The 24,976-nt window shown below is 37.9% G+C and overlaps 1 protein-coding gene across 1 annotated transcript; it reads right to left on the bottom strand.

Moving 5' to 3' along the window:
- Positions 1-1,154: 1,154 nt before the first annotated feature.
- GTPBP6 (GTP binding protein 6 (putative)) lies at positions 1,155-24,970 on the bottom strand. Its single transcript, XM_044670402.1, has 10 exons — positions 24,343-24,970; positions 21,875-22,012; positions 20,536-20,606; positions 17,233-17,363; positions 13,645-13,715; positions 12,895-13,053; positions 10,088-10,296; positions 8,618-8,766; positions 7,646-7,798; positions 1,155-1,584 (listed from the first exon to the last, which is right to left on the bottom strand). Exons 1-10 carry the CDS (start codon positions 24,686-24,688, stop codon positions 1,461-1,463), a joined length of 1,551 nt encoding a protein of 516 aa, XP_044526337.1. The 5' UTR covers positions 24,689-24,970; the 3' UTR covers positions 1,155-1,460.
- Between the last annotated feature and the right edge of the window lie 6 nt (positions 24,971-24,976).

The following is a 24,976-nucleotide window of genomic DNA, read 5'->3' as shown; positions in this document are numbered from 1 at the left end:
TGTTTTATCAGTTTCTCAAGTATTGCAGCCTTTCAAAAAAAAAATCTCTTCTTTCCTTTGTTAGCAATTACTAAATTCAAGTAATGAATCCATTCCCTTAGCTGACTGATGACTATCAGGAAATGTCTATAAATCCAAATCAGGAGGGAGTGGTATACATATTCTATATATTTCTAAATAATCTGATATACAGTGTTAAGTTTTCCTAAAATGTAAAGGAGTCATCTGATAGTCATAAGTTTGGTGGATAATCTGCATGTCCTTATGAGTTCTACAACTTGATTATCCAGTTACACTAATATTTGCCAACAGAGGTTTTTTAACCATTATTGCAAATCTATTTTTTACCTCTGTTTTCCTTCTATAACCCTATTTTCCATCCTTATGTGTCTTCTTCCTTTCCTATCTGCTATATTTCCAGCTCTCTCCATATTATACTTTCCTAAGCCTCTGAGAGAAGAAGGAGAGGGAGAAAGAGAAAGAAAGAGAGACAGAAACAGGGATAAAGACAGAGAGACTTGGACTGGCTCTACCTGGGGCAAGTTTCCTGAGGATAAGGTCTATGCACTTTTTAACTTGTTAAGCCCAATGCTTAGGATTAATATACCATCATAAAAGCTTATTAGATTTTTTGCTAAAAGAATGAGAAAATGAAAGTAATTGAGCCTAATAAGAAAATAATTGGAAGCAAAAAAAAGGGGGATACCATGAGCCCTAAATATAAACATTTTTTCTCTTTTAAAATACAATGGCTGGGCAAGTCACTTGACCCCCATTGCCCACCCTTACCAATCTTCCACCTATGAGACAATACACCGAAGTACAAGGGTTTAAAAATAAATAAATAAAAAAATAAAATACAATAGGTTAGCTGAGGATAGAGTAATTCACATTTATTATATCTGTCTGAGTGTTTGAGGAGGCATGGGTAGAAATATTTTTTTCATTTCCTCTGAAGGGTGAAATTGTGTTAACTTAAAAAATCCTGACAGGCAATGGATTGAGAGGGAGGGAATGGGTTCAGTGATTGATTGGTGTATAATTTTTGTCATTTTAACAATATGCATGACTGGAGAGGCAAATTTTATCTTTTCTTTACCACAATTCCTCTCTCATCAAAAACAAACAAACAAAAAAAATCCCCAAGATTTAACAAGCTCAAAAAATAATATAAATATTTATTTACAGATGAAAAAGCAAGGCAGCACTCAAGGATCTAGCAAATTTCTGGAAACAAAGGTGATTCATTCAGTGTAACTTATCTATATAGAGAAACTCAGAATGAACATAATCTGACATCCATTTTTAAGGTGAACTTGCCATCATTGTCACTTTACATAGCAGCAAACATATCTTAAATGTGAGGCAGAGTGGGATAGCTATTTTGGTATTTAGGCAGCATTCCTTTAGCTCAGAAGGTTTAAAACATTAAATTGTTCCATAATATGATGAATGAATTTTTATGCCGGAAAGAGTTTTCTGTACTTGCCATAAGCAGAATTACTTATGATGACTTTTACATTGGCTGTTCCATTCTCAGGTATAACATCAACTTCCTGTACAGTTGCTTCTTTATACAGCCAGCTATAAGTAAAAGATAACACTTTATTAAAATCACTAATCCATTTGATGTTATGATCTACTCTTTTTTGGAAGCATATCTACTTACATTTCACATTAAAAACTTTTACTTTGAAAAAAAGCCCTTTTCCTCTCATACAGAAGGGACTAATGTCATAGTCCCATCCCTCTCCAGGGATGAATTTCAGTGAATCTTGGGCAAAACTGAAGAGATAAGAGAGAGAGGAGAGGGGAGGGGAGGGAAAAAGGGGAGGGGGGTGAGAGAGAGAGAGAGAGAGAGAGAGAGAGAGAGAGAGAGAGAGAGAGAGAGAAAATGTGTGTGTGTGTGTGTGTGTGTGTGTGTGTGTGTGTGTGTGGTCATTCCCTTAGATAACTTTAAAAGTTAGGATGTTGTTTTTTCCATCAAGTCTAAATTTGTTTCTGACAGTTCTACCCATTCCTAGTTCTGAACTCTGAGGCAGAGTACAACAAAGCTAATCCTTCCACATGACAGCTTTTCAATTGTTTATTTAAACACGAGCTTCTCTCTCTTCAAAGTATGCTTTTTTCCAGGCTAAACATTTTTAGTTCTTTCAAATCATATTTATTAGGCACAAAAGGTGCTTCACTTTGCCTTCCCTCTTTTGGACCCTTCTTCAGTTAAACTGTGGTTCTCCAAATGGAATAAATATGGCATCTGCAGTCTGATGAAGGCACAGTTCAGTGCAACTATCATCCTCCTAGACCTGGTCATTATACCTCTTTCAACATAACCTATATGTATCACTCTAAGCCCCTGCTCTATTATTATTATTGTTATTATTATTATTATTTTAAACCTTTATCTTCCATCTTAAATCAATACTGTGTATTGGTTCTAAGGCAGAAGAGTAGTAAGGGCTAGGCAATGGAGGTTAGGTGACTTGCCCAGGGTCATACAGTTAGAAGTGTCTGAGGTCAAATTTGAACCCAGGACCTCCCATCTCTAGGTCTGGCTCTTTATCCACCCTATTCTATTATTATTAAACTTTTGTGTGTCCTAGACTTTTCCCCCCTGGCATTACTTCTGCCTTCTGATACTCATGGTGACCTGGATCCTCCTATAGGACATAGCATCCTAACCCCTCTATCCAGTACTGGACACACCCTCTCTCAAATCCACTTTTTCATCCTGGAACAGAGAGAAGAGTAGGCATGCCTCTTGCTGCTTCTTGATCCTCTCTCTGCAGCTGTCACTTAGCAATCGCAGGAATCCTCTCTAGATCAGGGATTCCTAACCTTTTTTGTATCATGTACTCCAGTCTGGTAAAGTCAATGGATCTCTTCTCAGAATAAAGATTTTCGATTCCAGCCTGTTTTCTTTCCTTTCTCAAGGAGTTTATATTTCAGTTTCTACTCTAATGCTTTCCCTCTCTTCCTTGGGGGAAGAGGAGACATTTTGATGGTTCTTCAACTACTCTTCACTCCAGCTCAACCATAGAACAGAAGAGCTAAATCTTTGATCTCTTCATCATCCAGTAAATGTTTTGCACCCATGATCAAGAACTCTGAAATTCCCAGGCCTGGCCACACCCTTCTTTTTCTATTTCTCCTTGTGACCTTCAATTCCTCCATTCCTCAGATTTCCCCCCAAACCATTAGCCCTACTTTAGCTTCACTTTTATCTCTTCCCAATTATGATCCTATAGTTAACCAGTTTAACCATAAACTTTTCTCGCTCTACTGTCCCTCATACCTTGCCAAAATCAAAGCCAGCAGGGGCTTCACTACCTGCCTTTTCCACTTTTAATAACATATTGCTGAAGAGCATGAGAAATTAGTCAGACATTCAAAGCTGAAAAAGATAGTGTTCAGCTAGCCAAAATCCTACTTGAAAAGGAATTTCCTCTGTAACACAACTAAAATGTCACAAAAACTTAGGTATACTACAAATTTATGCTATATAATCTCAATTAGATTCTCACTATAGCAAGACATTCCTTTTATTCTCTTTCTTAATTGACTCTCTCACACTCTTTGGATTGACTGTTCTAAACTTTTTTTTCTCAAGTGTCTCAGATGATACCACCCTCTCAGGAGTATACTGCACCTCTTTTTTTTTTTTTTTTTAAAGCCTTCCTTTCCATCTTAGAATCAATACTGGGTATTGGTTCCAAGGCAGAAGAGTGTTAAGGGCTAGGCAATGGAGTGAAGTGACTTGCCCAGGGTCAAAAAGCAAGTCTGAGGCCAGATTTGAACCAAGAACCTCTGGTCTGTAGGCCTGGCTCTCACTCCACTGAGCCATCTAGCTTCCCTCCCTCACTTCTTACTTTACTGAGAAAAGAGGCCATTTGCCACAAGCTCCCTGTTCAGTTTGGTATTATATATCTTAAAACTTCTTGACATCACTCCCCATCCTCTCATCTTCTGCTCTCATGTCAGAGGATAAACTGGATCTTCTTGATAAGATCAAAGATTAATTCTACTTAAGCTCTTGATCCTAACCCTGCCAATATCCTTTGGCAACCTGTTCCCTCAAATCATTCCTTTCCCCACTCTACTATTCAATCGCTTCCTATCTATTGGCTTCTTCTCTATTGCCTACAAACATGCTTGAGTTTCCGCTAGCATTAAAAAACCCTTCAGTTGACCAATGATCCTTGCAAAGTATCAGTCTTCAACATTTGCCTTCATTTCACAGCCAATATCCTATTAAAACTTGCCTATACAACCTGGGTTTTAGTGACCCTCCCTACTTTTTTTCCTCCTTTTATCTATCAGTTCTTTTCAGTTTCCTTTGCCAGCCATGCCTACCTAGGCCTATTTCTCTGTGATTTTATTATTAGCTCCTAAGATTTTAACTCTTAAGTAGATGACCCCCTGCCCCCAAATCTATTATTTATAGCCCACATCTCTCTCTGAGCATCACCAACTCCAAATGTGATAGCTCCTTCTGGATATCCCATAGGCATCTTAAACTTAAAACATGTTCAAAAGATAACTTAGTATGCTCCTCACTAAATTCACCCCTCTTCATAGTTCCCTTTTGTTTTTTGAAGGAAATACTTCAGAATCATTTTTGATTTTCTAGAAGCAGCTGGGTTGTGCAAGGTCTGAAGTCAGGAAGACATGAGTTCAAATGTAATCTTAGACACTTAACTAGCTGTGTGAACCCATGTAAATCATCTCTGTTTACATTACTTAAATGTGAAAGGGAAATCATAATAGAATCTACTTCCCAAGTTACTGTGAGGAATAAACGAGATAATTGTAAAGCACCTAGCACAGTATCTGGCATGTGGTAAGTGCTTTATAGATGTTAGCTGCTATTATTGTTATTATTATTTCCCTCATACCCAATTAGTTACTATATCTCATCAATTCTACTTTTACAACATTCACTGTTTCTTTTCACCCATGTGGTCTCCACTCTGATTCATCAACTTTCCAGCTGCATCAAACAGCCTTTTTCAAGAGGATCGTCTTAATTAGTCCCCCTGTTCCAGCCTTTTTCCTTGTCAGTCCACCCCCCCTTCAAAGCCAAAAAATTGCTATTCCTAAACACAAGTCTGACCATGTCACTCTCTTGCTAAGACGTTTCAATGACTTCCTATTACTTCTAGATTAAATGCCTTGTTTTGTCTTTTAAATCTGTTATCAGTCTGCTTTTCTAGGTTTACGGCACATTCATTGGTGGATATGTTGCTGCTGCCACCCTGGGGGCCTCTTCTCTTGGTCAGGGTTCATTATATCTGGCAGGTTTCAGACCTGCCCATGCTACATTACATAGCTATCTTTTTGCTGTGCCTCTTTATGGGAACCTCCTTGTTCTGCGAACAATAATAAAAATAGCACTACCATTCCTATAAAAGGCATGCCCATCAATTACCCTAGCACCCCATTCTCCAACTCTGTGATATCCCTAACAGTGCCTGATACCTAGTAGGCACTAAATAAATGCTTGTTGAATGATTTAATTGGCTTCTATAAAATACTCATTAAAAAAAAAACAAAACCATTACCATCTGTCTTAGAATCAGTATTGATGTGGGTTGCCATGAAAAGAGGTGCCACACAACCCCTGCCAAATAGCTATAAATAATCAAAGGAACATAGAAACAATATCTAGCATGGGGCCACTTTTCAGATAAGACAGGTTTCTTAGATTTACAGTTATGAGAAAACTCCTCACATCAACCTTTAGATAGAACCTAAGTCCTTGGTTGGGGGACTGAACAGTCAGTACAGGTGGTTCAGTTTCCCAGTCACACAGGACTAGGTTTAAACACTGCTCAGTTTCTATAATCACTGCCTTCCTTAGAGCCTTTGCAAAAAGAGTAAAATTTGACCAAAAGTTGCCCCAAGGTGTTTAACATATTATTAGCATTCCATTTGCACTGTGGTTTTCTGGGTCCCTACCCCAGTGGGGAAACAAAGTGAACCATGGGTAAAATGACATCAATTTTAACCACTCAAATAATCAGCTCCTTCCCTGACAACCAATAGAGATAAAAATAAAGCACTCTTGAAATCCCCTTGCCAAGCCGTTTTCCATTACCAGTGCCATTTCACCAACTTCCTTTTTCTCTCAATAAAGCTTGTGCCCTTGCCATGGAGATTGCCTGTGCTGCCAATTCTTCAGAGAAGGGCCTAATTTCACTGCCTGAATAAATACTAAATGTTTATTCTTTTTAAAAAATTAATTAATTTAGAATACTTTCCCATGGTTATATGATTCATGTTCTTTCCCTTCCTTCTTGGAGCTGGCTAACAGTTCCACTGGATTATACATGTACCATTGTTCAAAACCTATTTCCAAACTAAATATCTTTTCTAAGGCAGAAGAGTAGTAATCACTGGACAGTTGGGGTTAAGTGATTTCCTCAGGGCCATATATGGCTAGGCAGTGTCTGAGGCCAGGTTTGAACCCCAGACCTTCTATCTCCAGGCCTGGCTCTCTATTTACTGTGCTACCTAGCTGCCCCTATAACAAACTCTTGATTCACATTGGGCTTCCAATCTTCCAAAACCTCTATATCTTTTTTATCTAGCTATGCCTGTCCTATCTTGTGCTTATGAAATTGGCTTTCTGAACTCAAATATAAGACTTCACATTTATCCCCCATAATATTCATCTGACTAGATTCAGCCCAAAGTTCTGGCCTGTCAAGATTTTTTTGAACTGACTTTCTTTTCCTGTATATTAGTTTTCCCTCCAAGTTTTGTAACATCTATAAGGGTAAGAAGCATGACATCTTTTCCTTTATCCAAGTTACTGATAAAAAGTGTTCAAGAGAACAGAGCCACGTGCAAACACTCTCATCGGAGACCTCTTTCTGAGAAGAAAATGAATCATGAAAGGCTATTTTTGGATCTGTCCAATCCACTTTCTGGCTCTGCACCTGACTGGCAACCTTTTACCTCCTAGGCTAATGTTAAGGTTCATCTTGAATATGATAATTAGCTGATGTTATGAAGTCTTAAGTCTTGATTTTCTAAATGATCTCTTATTAAACTTCTATGTAAATGGATAACTTTGTTCCTCCCTGCAACATGGAAATGGCAGGGTGGAATTCTTGCAAGATACAGGGGGTCCCTGGAATTCTGGGTGAGGCTTGACCCTGTATCTTGCAAGAATTCCACCCTGTCATTTCCATGTTGCATCCCTCTGCTTAAGTTTGGGCCTAAACTATGTCTGGATCATTTACCCTTTATCCAATCACACTTCCAGCCAGCTCTTCATTGCAAACTTCTATTGCCTTAATATTTCCCATTCTAGATATTAACTTTACTTCCCTAGTCCAGATGCTGATTGTTCTGCAGAGTTTCAAGATGCTGCTTTAGTTATGGCATTTATACCAGATTTCTTCAAGAATTCATCTTTCAGATACCAAAACTAAAGTAGTTTCAGAGACCCAAGAACCCTTCCTTTTCCCTCAGGAAAAGCAAAATCTGAATATGAAGCCTTTTAAGTAGTCATTTACCTTAAATTTTATTAATCAATGTTTTTCTTCAGAAGTTTATGTTTTGAAGTCAATCCACTGATGACTCACTGTAGCAATTACTTATCATTCTTTCAGTCAACACTGGTTACCTCTCTATTTACCTTAGCTGAGCGCCTTCCAGTTTAATTTTAAGAGTGAGAAGCTTTTTTCCAGTTGCTTTCAAAACTGCATTTTCTATTTCTGCTTTTAGTTTCTCTAATCCATGTCCAAGAAGAGCAGAAATGGTTATAGCGTTTGGCTCTGAAGGTTCATATCTGCACAACAGAGAGGAAGATGGGCAAGTATTGTTAAAGCTGTATAAAGAAGCTACTAAGTTAGATTAGTTAACTAATAAACAATACATGTGAATGGAGTGCGACTAAGGGTAAGGCCAGGTACCTGAAATGATCGGTGCCAAGCTTCTACACCATTCTTGCCAGCTGGAATTCTAAAGACCTGTATTTCTTTAATATCTAGGGGCATTTATGTGGCTTAGTGGATTGAGAGCCAGGCCTAGAGATAGGAGGTCCTGGATTCAAATCTAACCTCAGATACTTCCTAGTTGTGTGAGCCTAGGCAAATCACTCACCCCCTTATTGCCCAGCCTTTACCACCATTCTTTTTTTTTTTAGTCTTTTTTTTAATAATCTTTTTTTTAACATTCATTAATATTCATTTTTTAGAAAAGTTAACATGGTTACATGATTCATGCTCCTACTTTTCCCCTTCACCCCTCGCCCTCCCCACCCATGGCCTTTACCACCATTCTGCCTTGGAACCAATACGCACTATTGATTCTAAGACAGAAGGTAAGAGTTTAAACAAAAATTCTTGAATACCTCAGGAGTCAGGAATCTTTTCTAATCTACACAATTGAAATAAATGAACTAATCAATGGAAAAGCTATTGTAAATACAATACAGTACTTGGGTTATAAGAGGTTTCTTTTCATGTAAGTTAGAGAAAATCCCCTGCATAGAAGAACTGCAGATGAGAAAGTTTCATGAATAAAAGAAAATAGTTTGCAAAGGAAAATTTAAGTGAGAAGAGAAGGGTGTGAAAAAAAGTTTAAAATATTCTGTTTTTCTTCTTACCGTTCCACTAAATCCACCTTGTTGTGAACTTCTAGAATTGAACCCAGTAACTGGTTTGGCAAATGCAGATTCTTCAGAACAGACAAAACACTTGCTTTCTGGAGGTCAGTCTCAGGGTGGCTGATGTCTCTCACATGGATTATTACATCCTACAAAATACATATGTATAGTATGGTCACATAATGAGGATGATTTCTGAAATGAGTCAATAGGCCCAATGAAATAGGTATTTGGTAACATATTTCTCTATTAATAAAGGATCCGCCCTGTCTCAAAAAGTCACAGTGATTAGAGTGCACTCTGAATAGCCATGAAAGAGGTCATATGGCTCATTTCATATTCCCTCAGGCAAGCCTGAATGAAAAAAGTAACATGTAAAACGAAGCCACAATTTCCCTTCCTTTAATGAAGAGAAAGGGGATTATGAGTATATAATATCTTATGTTATTTGACAAGCTTCTGTGATGATTGTTTACTGAATTGTTTTTTCCTCTCCTTTTTTAATCTTTTTAAGAGTTGGCTTTCTGAGTAATACCTTCCATCTTGGAGTCAATACTGTGTATTGGTTCCAAGGCAGAAGAGTGGTAAGGGTAGGCAATGGGGGTCATAGCTGGGAAGTGTCTGAGGCCAGATTTGAACCTAGGACTTCCCGTCTCTAGGCCTGACTCTCAATCCACTGAGCTATCCAGCTGCCCCTCAGATAGACTTGTAAAAGCAAATAGAACAAAAATACTTTGTGCTTATTAAATCATTAATCTTATTAAACAACAAGGGTTTGAGATAAAATTTTACCCTTATTTTTCTTTGATGTTTTTGGCCAACCAACTTTGTGGTGATTTTAAAAGTTATTTATTCATAAAACTTTAAAAATATAACATTTAGAATCCTTTATTATTGACAATTTGATGTGCTATTCCTGGCATTCATTTAAAGTCAAAAGGACCTACTATATATGCCAGGCACTGGTCTCAGCTCTTTATAATTATTATCCCATTTGATCCTTACAACAACCCTGCTAGAAAAGATATATTATAGCCCCTATTTTACATATGAGGAAACTAAGGCAAACAAGAGACTAAATGACTTGTCTAGGGTTATACAGTAAGTATCTGAAGATGGACTTGAACTCAAGTCTTCTTGACTCTAGCTTAAGCAGTTCATCCAAATACACGACATAGTTGTTAGAGAGATAAATGCTTCAAAAAATAACCTCTTTTTTTTTAAACCCTTAACTTCTGTGTATTGACTCCTTGTTGGAAAAGTGGTAAGGGTGGGCAATGGGAGTCAAGAGACTTGCCCAGGGTCACACAGCTGGGAAGTGTCTGAGGCTGGATTTGAACCTAGGACCTCCCGTCTCTAGGCCTAACTCTCAATCCACTGAGCTACCCAGCTGCCCCAAAATAACCTTTTTTTTAAAAAGAAAAAAACACAATCCTTCATTGTTTGGCAGCTTTTACAGTATTAACCTACTGAATAAGCTACATCTTCCAGTGTAGTTGAAAAGGACTCAATGAGATCATGAGGAAGTTGGGAGAGGAATCCAATGGTGTCTACATAAACCACATTCATACGGGAGGGCAAAGATCCAGAATGGGCTGTAATATCCAAAGTGGCAAATAGTTGATCACGAGGTTGAATTGCTGCCTCTCCAGTCAGAGCTTTGATTAAAGTGGTTTTTCCTAAAAGATAAGTCAAAATCAAACATTTTAACACTTAATCAAAAATTTTAATCCTTAAGCTAAAATGATAATTTTATAAACTATGTTTATAATTTTGTGTATCTGGGATAGATACTCCAGACGGACAATAAGGTGAGTCCAGAGTTGAACAGGAGAAGAGCATATTGGATTAAAGAAATAGCAAAACTCTTTTATTGATGTTAATCTTCCCATAAAAGGAAGGGCTTATTTTTAAATAGAAATATTCTGTGTTGCTAGAATTTAAAATGAGTACCACATGGAGGGAAATGGAAAAGCATATATTTTGGATACGAGCTGGATAAAACATATATCTAATGAAGTCTGAAGAATAGGAGTAAAAAACATCAACAAGGAACTGCATGACAGAGAGAAGATAGGCTGGTCACGTGAAGAATGAGGGATGACAGAGAGAAAGATTAGTCAACCGGTACCCCTAAAATGTCAGGAAAACTTGAAGAAGTCCTTTACCATGTCAATTTATAGGAGGACATGGACAAAAGTTACACAGGGCAGTAAGGTATGGATGGTTTGTGACCTGCATCTTTTGAGGGAATTCTTGAATCAATGAGATTACATATCCTTTTAGGAAACTAAGTAATTATCTTTTCCTTTATTCTAGTCCAGACCTGTGATTTCATTGGTGTATGGAATTCCTAGTGAGCAAATTGCCTCTATCAATGCAACTTAGCAACTATTGTACAATTTACAACCCTAGAACATCACAGGAAGCCCTAAGAGGTTAATGACTTGCTTAGTGACCCACAGCCAGTGGGTGACAGAGGTAGAACTTGAACTCAGGTCTTTCTGACTTGGATCTCTATTTACTACTCTTTGCTGCCTCTATTCCATGAAACTATTAAAGATAATCCCTACTCTTAGATGTATAATCTTGGGCAAATCATAGCCCTTCCCTAGGTCCTAGTTTCCACTTCAGTAAAATGAGAGGCTTATACTTCATAATTTCTAACATTCCTTCTGGCTCTGCACTTTTATTTTTCTAATATACTGAAATATTTTTGTAAGAATAAAAAAAAAATTACAGCATTGTATATCTCTGCATAAGGCCCTGAGTAGGAACTAAGGAACTGCTTCCCTCTCCCCCAAGCTAATAAATTGATACAACAATAAAGAACCATTCAAACCCTAAAGGAGCACTTTACCTTAAAAGATAATGATTAAGTGAAAAGACATTGACCTTTTTATATAGCTGGGGAAATGCTTTGTGGGTGGCAAATGAAATGAAGATATGGTGGCCTGTTAAGAGGAGAAAGGTGGGGAATGACCACAAAAGGCTCCATGGCTGGATCTTCAGAGCTCCTTGACTTCAGATACTTTGAATAATATTCAATTACCTTTAAACTACTGGTTTAATTGTTGGCCCATAGATGGAGAGAAGTTATTGACAAAGGTTAAATACTTGATATTTATTTGTTGAAGTAAGCAAAATCAAACTGTTTAAAATGTTTAGAATATGGAAGTACAGTCAGGCAAAAAAAAAAGTAATAAAAGTGTGTAGTGGGAATGCCGACTCTCAGAATGAACTGAAGCTGGTGAAGGAAGTTAAGGACATGAAGTTAAGGAAGATAAAAAGTTGTTGCTCTTTTAAAAAAAAAAAGCTAAATTGGAAAAAAAAGTAGTCCATCAGAGAAAAGGCAGAGCAATTCAACTCTGTTTTTTAAAAAAGAATGACTTTTATGCTGACAATGACAGAACAAAAATGAGTTATTGGAGGTGATACCACAGATAAGTAAGGAGAGAATAAATGGGCATTTTATGCCCTTGAGGGATTCATGCCACTTTTCTGAGACACAGGTTTAGGCCCTGAAAATATAAGCACAGGCTAAATTGGAGTTAGAAAGACCTGCATTAGGTTCTGTCACAGACACATACAGGCTGTGGTACCACAGGCAATTTGTTTAAGCTCTGCATTTCAATCTCCTCATTTACAAGTTTAGGTGGGTTGCACACTAGCTCTAAATCTGTAATCCCATGATAATTGTTCTTTGTCTTTCATTTTAATACAAATAATCAAGCATCTGGCCCCAACTTTAGAGCACACTTAACTATGCTTTAAAAAAAAAAATAGAAATCTAGTTTTAAACATTACTCTTCATTTGCTACATGTGGTACATTAATTAAAGATGTGTTACATAAATGTTAAGACCAGTATAATTAAGGGACTACAAAATCCTATTAATTCAAGATATGAAATGCTTTTGTCTTTCTAGAAAATTTTCTACTTAAATATCTGTAAGAATCCCAGGACTTCAAATCAGAAATATTCATAAAAAGGAAAGATATCCAGAAGTGACTTAAAATGCTAGGCAGATAGTGGTCAACAAATAACAAAAAAACAAAATTTGATGGCTGTTAATTTGGTCCATAAAGAATAGAAATTCCCACAGAGAAATTTATTTTGAGATTATTCTATATAGCAAAATATGTGCTGGCTCTCAGTAAATATTATTCAGTCTTCTAATGTTTCTATATAGAATATCCTAAAACTTTTCTAAGATAGCATTTTAAAAAGCACCCTAAAGACAAATAAAAAATTATGCATTGAGACTTTTTTCTTACCACAATTTGTGTATCCCATTACAGAAATAATGGGAAGCTCTCGCTTTTTACGTTGACTTCTAAGAAGATGTCTTCTTTTCTTGAGCTTCTCTAGTGCCTTCTTAATTTTTATTTCTTTTTCTTTTAAGACACGTTGCTGTATTTGCATGAATGTTTCTCCTAAAACCCCAAGTTTTTTTGTTTTTATGTTAGTAAAATAGGACAAAATGGAAAAAAAAGTTTTTATTAATGGTCTTTATAAGAATCAACAGGGGGCAGCTAGGTGGCTTAGTATTTTGGGAGCCAGGCCCAGATATGGGTTCAAATCTGGTCTCAGATACTTCCTAGCTGTGGGATCCTGGGCAAGTCATTTACCCCTCATTACCTAACTCTTACCACTCTTCTGCCTTAGAACCAATACACATTATTGATTCTAAAGGATTTAAAAAAAAATAAAAGAATCAATATATCCCCTTTCCAACACTGATATTGATAGTAATCAATGGCTCATTATTAATTGTTTTTTTTTTAAATGTAGCTTCTAGTACCTTTCTGCACTAATTTGACAAGATTTTACTATGCTAGCTAATGAATGATGTGGAAGGAAAAGATGGTATGATTCTGAATTTTTCTTTTCAATTTTAAATGTGTCCTAAACCCACAATGTTATGTCAGGTATATTCCCAATACATTTACTTGTATATTGACTTTAAACATCTTTATTATTGGCTTTATTTGTACCCACATATAGACTATAGCATTGTGTTTTACCTGATCCCATGATATAACGAGAGCCACCGCCTTGCTGATCTAATCGAGCAACCTCATTTTTCAAATTTGACCTGGTATTGAAATAGGAATGAAATTGCTTTATGATACTATGCAATTATGCTTACAGATCACAGAACTACAAACTTTATAATAATGCCAAGCATAAAAATTATAGTCAAAGGTAGAACAAAAATCTAAATGTGAAAGTGACAAAAAATGGAAGTAAATCAAGTAGCTTAAATGGATCTATACATATAAAAATAACTAATAATCAACAAACATTATTTAGAGCAAACTATGCTGGTGTCTTTATTTATCTTTGAGAATTACTAATTACTACATATGGAACTAGAAGGAAGCTGAAGTTAAATGGAAGCATGATTTGTAGGTACTACTTGGAAGGCAATGAAAGGATTTGGCCAAATTAATTTTATCACATACTCAAAGGCAAAAGAAGTATAATTTTTTTTTTTTTTTTGAAAAGGCAATGGGGGTCAAGTGACTTGCCCAGGGTCACACAGCTGGGACGTGTCTGAGGTCAAATTTGAACCTAGGACCTCCCGTCTCTAGGCCTGACTCTTAATCCACTGAGCTATCCAGCTGCCCCCGCAATTTTTTTGAACACTTGGTCATAATACAGCATTCATGATATCTTCAAAAAGCCTATCATGAAAAAAATTTCAGCTTAGGTGCCAACTTAGATAACAGAGGAGGATAAAAAGGTATAGAAATTCTATAAGGATCCTGATAAAATGCTTCAAATTAAATCAACATAAACTTCAATACTCTGTGACTAATGCAAAAATGGAAATCAGAAAAAGTGAGAAACAGATCAAAAAGCATGGCTCATGAATAAGGAATGAGAACAAAGACTCACAGATTACACAGATGACTCATGCCTTTATATTAGTAAGAAACCTTATAGAGAAAAAAATTGTTGGCCTACAGATAGTGAGTACTGAGTAACATCACAAAAAATTAACAGATAAGAAATTACTTGTTATTGATGACAAAGTCATCTCTTAATCTGCTTGTGAACAGTCAGATTATCAACTTGTTAGAGTCAAGATCAGAGTTAGTAGAGAAAAACTGATGATATATAGTTAAAATAACTAAATCCTGACCTACCTAAACAAGTTATTGATAATGAGATGGCTAGTGTACAGTAGAAATGACACTGATACTACTTAATTTTATATAGCAATTAAAAACATAAATCAGCTGCCATAATAGAGGCCAAAAGTGCCTAAAAAGTACTTATCAAATACTTGATTTACTTGCCTAATGGAATGTGCCAAAAATACTCTCAATTTAGGATATACAATTTTTTGTAAATCCTCATAAAGAAGTATTATGAACAAAACTGTCTCATGTAGTAGTACAGAGAGAGGGAAGCAGTGGTGGTTAACAGTAGGTTAAAGAAAGCTCAGGGAGAGACCCAATCAAGCAGACATCTTGAAGGCATTTAATAATGAAAGTACTAAAGGACTACAAACAGAAGAAAAATAGAAAAGATCTACAATGATTTTTTAAAAAAATACTTAACTATTTTCACTATTAAGGATAGCAAAAATCACACTTGGACTCTAATGCTGTATCACATATGCTTAAAGAGAAAGAAAAAATGGCACTCAATAGAACAAAGAGGAGAACAGTAGCCAAGTATACACAGAGAAGAACCATGTCAGAATTTGAGTTAAAGGCTCTCCTCTCACATGATGGGCTTTCATTCCTACATCAAAATCATTCAAGATTATTTGAAAGATGTAACAATAGAGATAATAATCTTCTTTGATGATTCATCAGTTGAAGCTTAAAAAAGTTTAAGAAAGCCTCTACTCTCAAGGAGCTCACACTATAAAAGTTCAGTAGAGTTGCAGGGCTGATAGAAAGGCCAAGAAGTTGTACAGTGTGGCCCTAGAACAGAAATGGTCCATGGTCCAGGGGAACTCAGAATAAAGCTCCAAGGTTATGGCTACGAGACATAGTATACAACAGTCTCTGAAGAACTGAAAATGAATTTCACATGGAGGGTAGTAGGTGTGTGCTGATTTTGAGTAGGCTATCTCAAATAATGAATAAGAAATATTGAAGAACAGGAGTTAGAGATGTCATCAGGGAAATATATGATACAAGAAGAAAGATGGTCACACGGTGAGGGAAAGGAATAGCAGATAGATTGCTTAAGAGATCCTTTGATGTCTTTGTTATGTCAGGAAACAGTGAGGAAAACCTCCAACATAGGGTGGATTCCCCTTTTGTAAACTTATAGGAAGACTTGGAAAAGATTTGTACAAGATGGAAGGAATGTCCAAATAGATCTTATCTCAGATCCACCAGAATATCTGAGTGGCTTAAAAAAGCTTAGTATGGCATTTTCAATTATAGGATATATAGCAAATTTTTGTCAGCAAAAAACAAAACAAAACAAAACAAAACTAACCGTATGTTAAGATGTCACACCCAGCTGGATATTTGCTATTGACTTTCTTTAATACTTCCTCAAGGATTTGTCATTTTGTTGGTATGGGTCTGTCTAACACTAATGCAGGTTTAAAACTATGCTTTAACAGATAGTCTTAATGAATTGCAGCAGCTGAAAAATTCAGTACCCTGTTAAAAAAACTGGGGATAAACCTCTCTGAACCTATGTTATTCCTCAGATGTAAATATATGGTCAATCACTAGGCTAATACTTGAAGGCTTTCTACCTTGGTAGCTAGTGCCCAACAGAACTTGTACTCTGCTGGTATAGCTTTTTTTTTTTTTTCAAATTATTAAACATTTATTAATATTCATTTTTAACCTGTTTACATATTTTATGCTCCTACTTTCCCCTTCACCCCCCCGCTCTCCCCCCACCCATGGCCAACGCACATTTCCACTGGTTGTAACATGTGTTCTTGTTCAGGGTCTATTTCCATATTGTTGGTAGTTGCATTGGTGTGGTAGTTTCGAGTCCACATCCCCAATCATGTCCGCCTCAACCCATGCATTCAAGCAATTGTTTATCTTATATGTTTCCTCTCCTGCAGTCCTTCCTCTGAATGTGGGTAGCATCTTTACCATAAATCCCTCAGAGTGCTGGTATAGCTTTTGAAAACCAAGGTGATCATTCTCAAAATAAGGTATCGGTTTGGATGCCTGATATTTTTAATATGATTTTTAGAGAGAATACAATGAATTTATTTTTGGAAATAATCTTGGTAGTGAAACTAACAAAATTTGAAAGCAAAGAACAAGAGGCTCTCTCAGGAAGTACATTCTAATTTCTAAAAAGATGGTGCATGCATTTTTACTTGGTTTTGCTCAGGGGAGATGTTAGAGATGAGAAGAGAAAAGTTTGCTTACAGGGTGGATTGTGCAGAAGTACCTGAGAAGGGGGTAGCTGGGTAGCTCAGTGGATTGAGCCAGACTTAGGGACAAGAGGTCCTAGGTTCAAATCTGATCTCAGACACTTCCTAACTGTGTGACCCTGGGCAAGTCACATAACCCCCATTGCCTAGCCCTTACCACTCTTCTGCCTTGGAACCAATACAGTATTGATTCCAAGATGGAAGGTAAGGGTTTTAAAAAAAAAAAAAGTACCTGAGAAGCGGAATTTCAGCTAGAGCAATTTGAAGTTTAGCTTCCTTAGTCTTAGCATTGCAGCGAAAAATATGAAGAACAATTGTGAATCGATCGAAAACCTCTATTCCCCAGGCAGCTTTAAGTTCTTTCTTTGGAAAAAAAAAAGTACATGAAAACAAGTGACAGGTGTCAGGATATAGATTATATAGCCAAAAATATCTACTAAATTCTTATTGAACCTAGATGGGGAAAAGAGCCACAGAAAGAGTTATTATTTAAGATTCCCAAAACCCATGGATCAATAGGTAATGATAATTAAATGAAAGTTAAGATTATCAACTTAGAAGCAGAAATTAGACATTTTGTTCCCCATATATATTGTAATAATTGACCCTAATAATGATGATGTTTTTGGTAATGTTGAGATACTGAGGTTTATTTGATTCCTTAGTATCCCTTAGTGAAGTAAGGCTGAGAGCCTCCTTCACTGGGACCAGTATGTTTTAAATCTCCAAGACAAGTTGGTAAAAACAGGAACAGGGATTTATTCTTGAACAACAAAGAAGTATGAAGGGAGGATTAAGGAATAGGGGTTCTCTAGCTCTAAGGGATTCTCACTAGCCTCCCTCCTTCTACAACTCCCAAAAGGGAGTTTCTTTTTTAGAAAAAAATTTTCCATGGTTACATGATTCATGTTCTTGCTCTCTCTCCTCCAATCCTCCCATAGCTGATGTGCATTTCCACTGGTTTCTTCATGTGTCATCAATCAAGACCTATTTCCATATTATTGATAATTGCACTAGGGTGGCCATTAAGAGTCTACATCCCAAATTGTGTCTGCATCAACCTATGTGTTCAAGCAGTTGTTTTTCTTCTTTGTTTCCACTCCTGCAGTTCTTCCTCTGAATGTGGGTAGCGTTCTTTTCCATAAATCCCTCAGAATTGTCCTGTGTCACTGCATTGCTGCTAGTACAGAAGTCCATTACATTCGATTTTACCATAGTATATCAGTCTCTGTGTACAATGTTCTTCTGGCTCTGCTCCTTTCACTCTTCATCAATTCCTGGAGGTCTTTCCAGTTCACATGGAATTCCTCCAGTTTATTATTCCTTTGAGCACAATAATATTCCATCACCAGCATATACCACAGTTTGTTCAGCCATTCCCCAATTGAAGGACATACCCTCATTTTCCAGTTTTTTTGCCTCCACAAAAAGTGCGGCTATGAATATTTTTGTACATGTCTTCTTATCTATGATCTCTCTGGGGTACTGTAATGGAGGGTTAGCAGGGATGTTAACTATTATTATTTGTGGGTTCACACTGGGGTGAGAAAGATAGGAATGACAGATGACAGGACCAAAACAAGGTAAGGAGACCAGGTTATACTGCCAAGGAGGTGAATACTACTGAGGTGGCAATTGGGCCCAACTGCCACTCTGCAGTATCAAGACTAAGCCTATGGAAGCCAGCAAGTAAAGGCAAAGTTTATAACAGTTTAATTGAGGGAAGGAATAATAAAGGAAGGGAATAAGGGATTCTACACTAACAAGCTAAGGGCAAACCACAGGGTCAAAGGAAGGATTTATCTACACTAATCTAAGACCTAAGCCAGGCAGGGCCCAGAGAATAACAGGACTGGAGTGGGAATCCTCACAGTAGAGTCCAGGGATGTTTCAGGATGCCAGGAACCAACTCCTCCATAACTGATGGTCCAAAGCAGCCCAGTAGGGAGAGGAGTTTGCAAGCTGTCCACCAGATCGCAGATCACTCCCTGCTCAGTGTTTTTGTGTACAATAGATGTCCTCTGCTTCCAATCTTCACCACACTCCAGGATCCCAGGGAATCGGGGTGCAACTCTACTAGCTCTGAGGTCTCCCAGGGAATCAGTTACTACTTGTCCCAGCCACCATGGAGTCCTTCTCAGAGAGTGCCAGCCACTTCCTGCTTCCCCATTCCATGTGGAATTCTCCAGCCCTTCCTGCTAAGTCTCCTACATAACAACTAAATAATAATCTTCCTCACAACAATGGTATGGCTGGATCAAAGGGCAGGCAGTCTTTGGGCATAGTTCCAAATTGCCATCCAGAATGGTTGGATCAGTTCACAACTCCACCAGCAATGCATTAGTGTCCCAATTTTGCCACATCCCCTCCAGCATTCATTACTCTCCCCTTCTTTCATTTTAGCCAATCTGCTAGGTGTGAGGTGAGACCTCAGAGTTGTTTTGATTGCATTTCTCTAATTATTAGAGATTTAGAACACTTTCTCATGTGCTTATTGATACTTTTGATTTCTTTATCTGAAAATTGCCTATTCATGTCTCTTGCCCATTTATCTATTGGAGAATGGCTTGATTTTTTGTACAATTAATTTAGCTCCTTGTATATTTGAGTAATTAGACCTTTGTCTGAGTTTTTTGTTACAAAGATTTTTTTCCCAGTTGTTTCCCCAAAAGGGAGTTTCTTCTATTATCTTGATGTTCCCTAAGCCCTGACGTCACTGACTGTATTCCCCAAACCTAACTAGTTACACCTGACACTGCTTAATCCTCCCTGATTGCTTTATCACAGTGATTCCCAAAGTGGGGGCTACCGTCCCCTGGTGGGTGCTGAAGTGATCCCGGAAGGCGGTGATGGCCACAGGTGCATTTCTTTTTCCTATTAATTGCTATTAAAATAAAAAAAATAATAATTTTTTTTCTGGAAAGGAGGTGGTAGGCCAAAAAAGTTTGGGAACCACTGGTTTATAGGATGAAATAGGTCTCAAAATATATTCAGGAATGAACTCATGATGGTTGAGTCCAACCTAGCTGGGCCAGGCCAGAGTTGGGCTCAGGCCTTCACCACCACTGTATCTGATTAGTTCAGGCTAGCTGGTCACAGATCTTCTTAGTAGACAGGAACACTTTTCAGCAGACAGAAACAGTTTGGGTTTACTTCAAAGTAGGTTTTCTTCAAGCAGGAACAAACAGAAGTAAGTCTCTTTAGGGGACAGGAAGCCAAGACCTCCAGTCAGCTCTTCAGACAGGAAGCTGAGTTCCAGAATCCAGAATCATTTGGTTCCTGGCATTTGGCTAGCTTTCCTCTTGCAAACTCTTTCCTTGCCTTTCTCTCTCTTTCCTTCTTATAATTATACTAAAGAAGTGCTACCTTCTTGATTCAAAGAGCTGACAGAGTTATATGGCTGATATTTAAGAATAGCACTTTGGGCTAGATCTTTTAAAAGGATATTTTTTTTATCTTCACATCTTTTTATTAAGTTTTAAATTTATTCCATGTTTTACTGCAAGGCATCTAAGTGAACAAAAAATTATCATACCTTTGTCAATGGATTCAGTCTTTCTACATTCAGGAAGACGGAAGTTATTTGTGGTGATCCTCTAATTTTTTCTAAAGAAAAGAGAAAATCAAATTAAATTTCAGAACTTGCACTGTGGGGTAAGAGTGTATTATAGAGAAGATCTCATTCTAGCCCTTTGGAAACATTTTCTTACTATATAGGTCATAAAGTCAACAAACTGCCATAGTGGCTAAATAGAAATAAGATAAGGTAATGAAATAGTCACAATTAGCATTTATTTGTGCTTTACATATATTATGACATCTGAATCTCACAACAATCTTGTGAGCATTACAAGTATATTGTGTTTTTAGGGGGAGGCATTTTTGGATAGGTTAACTGACTTGCCTGAGATCACATAGCTATTATGTTGCAGAGTGGCATCTCAAACACATATCTTCTGATTTCAAAGCCAGTGCCCTTTCTACCACAGGACAATCGGCTAGGAAAGTTTTATAGACAAAGTGAACTTGTATTTGGGAGAGAAATATTCTAGATGGGGGGAGGGGGTTGAGGAGAGTAGGGGGATGGGGAGCATGTCAAGTAAGGTTAAATAAAGGAATTTATATCGACTTTCCTGAGGCCAGAAGTAGAGCATTGCTAAGAAGAGCCAAGGGTGGGATGGAGTGACTTAGATTTTGAATTTGTTATGGTAAGCTAGCTGATGGGTGGAAAAGTTTTGATTTCCCAATTGATATTCTATTGAAAAGCTATGACTAAAGAGGTAAAACTTCATATAGTTTTGGCTGAAATTCTACTTTGTATGTACTTCTTCAAAGTACTGAAAATATAACAGATCATAAACACGTATCTGAGTGACATGAATTGAATCTTTGCTAATAATTTATAGAGTAACAATTCTGAGGCTTCTTTTTTTTTTAAACCCTTACTTTCTATCTTAGTAACAACTCTGAGGGAAAGGGATAGACAAACAGGATTAAGTGACTTGCCCAGTCACATAGCTAGGATGTAGTGGATTTGAACCCAGGCGCCCTGATTTCAGGTTTAGCATTCTGTCTACTGTGCTACCTACCTACCCTCAGGCTTCTGTTATTGATTAAAGGTATATTAGGCTACATGCTGGAAAAGATTAATCACCTAACTGGGCTTTACATTCCTATGTCACTTCTATCTTTCGATGCATTTATACTAGTTCTTTGAAGCTGGTTTCCCTACGACCTAGACAAATCTTAATTTTTGCATTACATAATAATAAAGAAATTATGTTTGACTTTTCATAACCAGTGTTGAAGGAGACCCAAAAGTAGAGATTGGAATCACAGCACTACACAATCCAATGTTGATGCTTCCTACTCACCTGTCAGAAGCTTAAAATTCCCTTTGCCAAATACCAGCTTCTTGTCTGGGGTTTTTGTTGACAGGATCATTGTCTCTTCCACTGACCAGTTCATCAGAGTATGCACTAGAGCTTTTGCTTCAGCCACCTGAAGTTCAGCTTTGTGGAGAAATCAAGGCCCCGATAAATTGAACTATCTTAGTTCATAAAGTAAGGGAAGAGTAAGGCATTCTCATCAATATTTTCTTTCAGAAAAAGGCTCCATATTTGCCATCTCAAATTCCATGTCAGTCAATCAATAAACATTTATTAAGAGCCTACTATATATAAGGTACTATGCAAAAGCTAAAGGATATAAAAAAGGCAAAAGACAATCCCTGCCTCAAGCTCACAATTTCATGGGAGAAACAATAAGCAAATGTATGAAAATGCTATGGATGAAAAACAGAAAATAATTAAGAGAGGCATTGGAATTAAGAGGGGTTGGGAAAATATCCTGTAAAAGATGGGATTTTAGTGGGGAATTAAAGGAAGCCAGGGGAGTCAGTAGGCACAAAGGAGGAGAGTTTTTCAAGGATGGAGGACAGCTAGAGAAATTTCCCCTAAACCTACCCATACTCTACTTCCTTATTTCTGTTTAGGGCTCGGTTACCATTTTGTTCCATTTTTTTTTTCTCTGTTCTCATCTTTCTTGACTTTTCTGTAGCATTTGACACTGTTGAATAATGCATCCTCCTGGATACTCTCTTCCTAAGGACAAGGTTTTCTCTTAATTCTTCTCTGACCTGTTTCACTCCTCAATTTAGGACCATCATTCATGTTTCAATCCAGAAAGAGAGAGAGAGAGAGAGAGAGAGAGAGAGAGAGAGAGAGAGAGAGAGAGAGACAGAGAGACAGAGAGAGAGAGAGAGAGAGAGAGAGAGAGAGAGAGAGAGAGAGAGTGTGTGTGTGTGTGTGTGTGTGTGTGTGTGTGTGTGTGTGTGTGTGTGTATGCGCGCGCGCCCCCTAGAGCTCTGTTAAGGGTCTTCTCTATTTAGTCTGGATATCATTACCTGAATGCCCCACAGACAACTCAACAAGTTCAAACCAGAACTCATTCGTTATCTTTTCTCTTAAGCACATCCCCTTCTCCTAACTTCCCTTTTACAAACACTCTCTTCAGTCTATTCTACAGATGCCCTATTATGATGACCTATCATGACATTGAAGTGGTTTTCTTTTTGTTGAGGGATATGCCAGTGAAACCAAAATTCTAGGAAGTCCTATCAAATTAGAAAGACTGAGGACAGGCCTAGACAAACAAACATGTGAAAAAAATTCTGGCTATAGCAATTCATAAAATTAAATTTTCATTTTGATTCATTGTGACTCAAATCAATAAACATTTGTTGATCACTTACTATGTGCAAGTAACTGAAAATATAAAGATAAAATGAAAGTCACAATTATAGTTTCAAGAACTGGAAGTCCCCCATAAGCAATGAAATCCAACATACGAGCCTGAACAAGAATCCCTTTGACAATACTCTTAACATTCAGTTTTGTTTGAAATAGGGAGAGTGGAATCCATTATTTCCTGGGAAAGTTCATTCCACTTTGGAATAGTATTTGGTAAATTTTTCTTTATGTCAGTCTAGATATTGTCTTGGAAACTTCTTTATATCCCTCCTCCCCAATTCAACCACATATAATGTGAATAAATGTGGCTATTTTGAAGGCGAGAGAAAACATTAACAAATAATTAAAGGTAGGCATCAGGGATTCTAGAAGGGAGAGAACCTTTAAGGTCAATGGGGCAGCAGGTTGAGAAAGTAAATAGAATTCGGAATTTGGGGAATAGCTAGTACTCCAGTGGGGAGAACTGTACTAATTACATAGCACAGTGCCTGACACGTAGTTGGCGTTTAATGTGTTTACTGAATTGAAATAAACTAATGGGAATAATATGGCTATCAAGGAAGGTAGGACGAAGATTATGGGGGGCCAATTTAAGATCCACGTCCTACTTTTAATCTTTTTCAACTTCCATTTATAGGTGATCTCACATTAGACGGTAAATCCCGAGGGTGGGATTGTCTTTTTTTTTTTTTTTTTTTTTTTTTGCCTTTGTGTTCTCAGAATTTAGCACAAGGTCGGGCACGTGGTAGGCTTTTTTTTTTTTTAATATATCTTGAAGGCAAACAGGGATCAGTTTCTCTACACTTGTGCTCATTTATAAAATTTTTTTCTTTTCTTAAAGACAGAACTTTTCCTCTGAAGCTTTAATATTTCAGGAAATTTTATGTGGGCCCGAGAATGAGTAACGTTATTTGGTCATAACGATTCCAAAATAATTGACTACCAGGACAGGATCAAAGGGTAGAGATAGAACCGGGACTCCACCCGAGCCCCTCCCCGTCACATCTAGCCCTGCCCACGAGAGCCGGCCTTCCCCTCTTTCTAGGCCCCGCCTCCTAGTCCCGAACCCCACCTCCAGGCCTGTCATTTACCTCGGGTCATTGTCTGTTTCTTAGCTCCCCATTTGACATCCGGGTGAAGCAAAAACACACGCTGGGCCCCTTGGGGCAACAAAGGCTCCCTCTCCAGGAGCAGCTCTTCATCCTCCTCCTCTTCTGCTTCATCCTGTTCCTCCTCTTCCTCCTTCCTGCCTCTCCCGGCGGTCGCTTCTCCCCAAGACCCAGGCCTCAGCCTGCCCTTGTCCGGGTTCTGGCCGCCGAAGGTGGATAACACACGGACTCGGCAAGTCTGAGGGGCTGGCGCAAGCCTCCTATGGAAACTGCAGGCCACACGGACAAGCGGGAGCGTGCAACGGACGGCGGCCCGGAGGGTCCACATCTCACAGCATCGCTCTCATCAGCGATCCCACCGCCGTTCCGGCCGGAAATAGGGATTGCTAGTACTCGTTCTTAGGGTACCCCCTCCCCCCCGAAACAAAAAAATATGGAACGTGCGTTCCTTTTGCAGGCGGGAGATCCCTGCTGGGGGTAAAACTTTCAACCTTAGGGACCCAGATGGCCTGTGAAAGGGGCGGAGTTAGGACCCAGGACGGGGCCAGAACGACGAGTAGGCGGGGACTCAAGAGCCACGTCTTGAAAATTTTTTTTGAGGTAGTCCGGATCATCC

The sequence above is a fragment of the Gracilinanus agilis genome, chromosome 3 (assembly GCF_016433145.1).
Source record: "Gracilinanus agilis isolate LMUSP501 chromosome 3, AgileGrace, whole genome shotgun sequence".
NCBI classification, from domain to species: domain Eukaryota; kingdom Metazoa; phylum Chordata; class Mammalia; order Didelphimorphia; family Didelphidae; genus Gracilinanus; species Gracilinanus agilis.
Note: the sequence above shows the minus strand (reverse complement) of the source record. Positions and strands in the feature narration are given on the sequence as shown.

What these genes read in the sequence shown, in the direction of transcription:
- GTPBP6 (XM_044670402.1), bottom strand. Translation starts at nt 24,688, where the DNA reads ATGTGGACCCTCCGGGCCGCCGTCCGTTGCACGCTCCCGCTTGTCCGT. An exon ending in GCTGAAATTCCGCTTCTCAG is followed by an intron (nt 13,716 to 17,232) that starts GTACTTTTTTTT and finishes TTTCAATACCAG; the next exon opens with GTCAAATTTGAAAAATGAGG. An exon ending in AATGGGATACACAAATTGTG is followed by an intron (nt 10,297 to 12,894) that starts GTAAGAAAAAAG and finishes CTTATCTTTTAG; the next exon opens with GAAAAACCACTTTAATCAAA.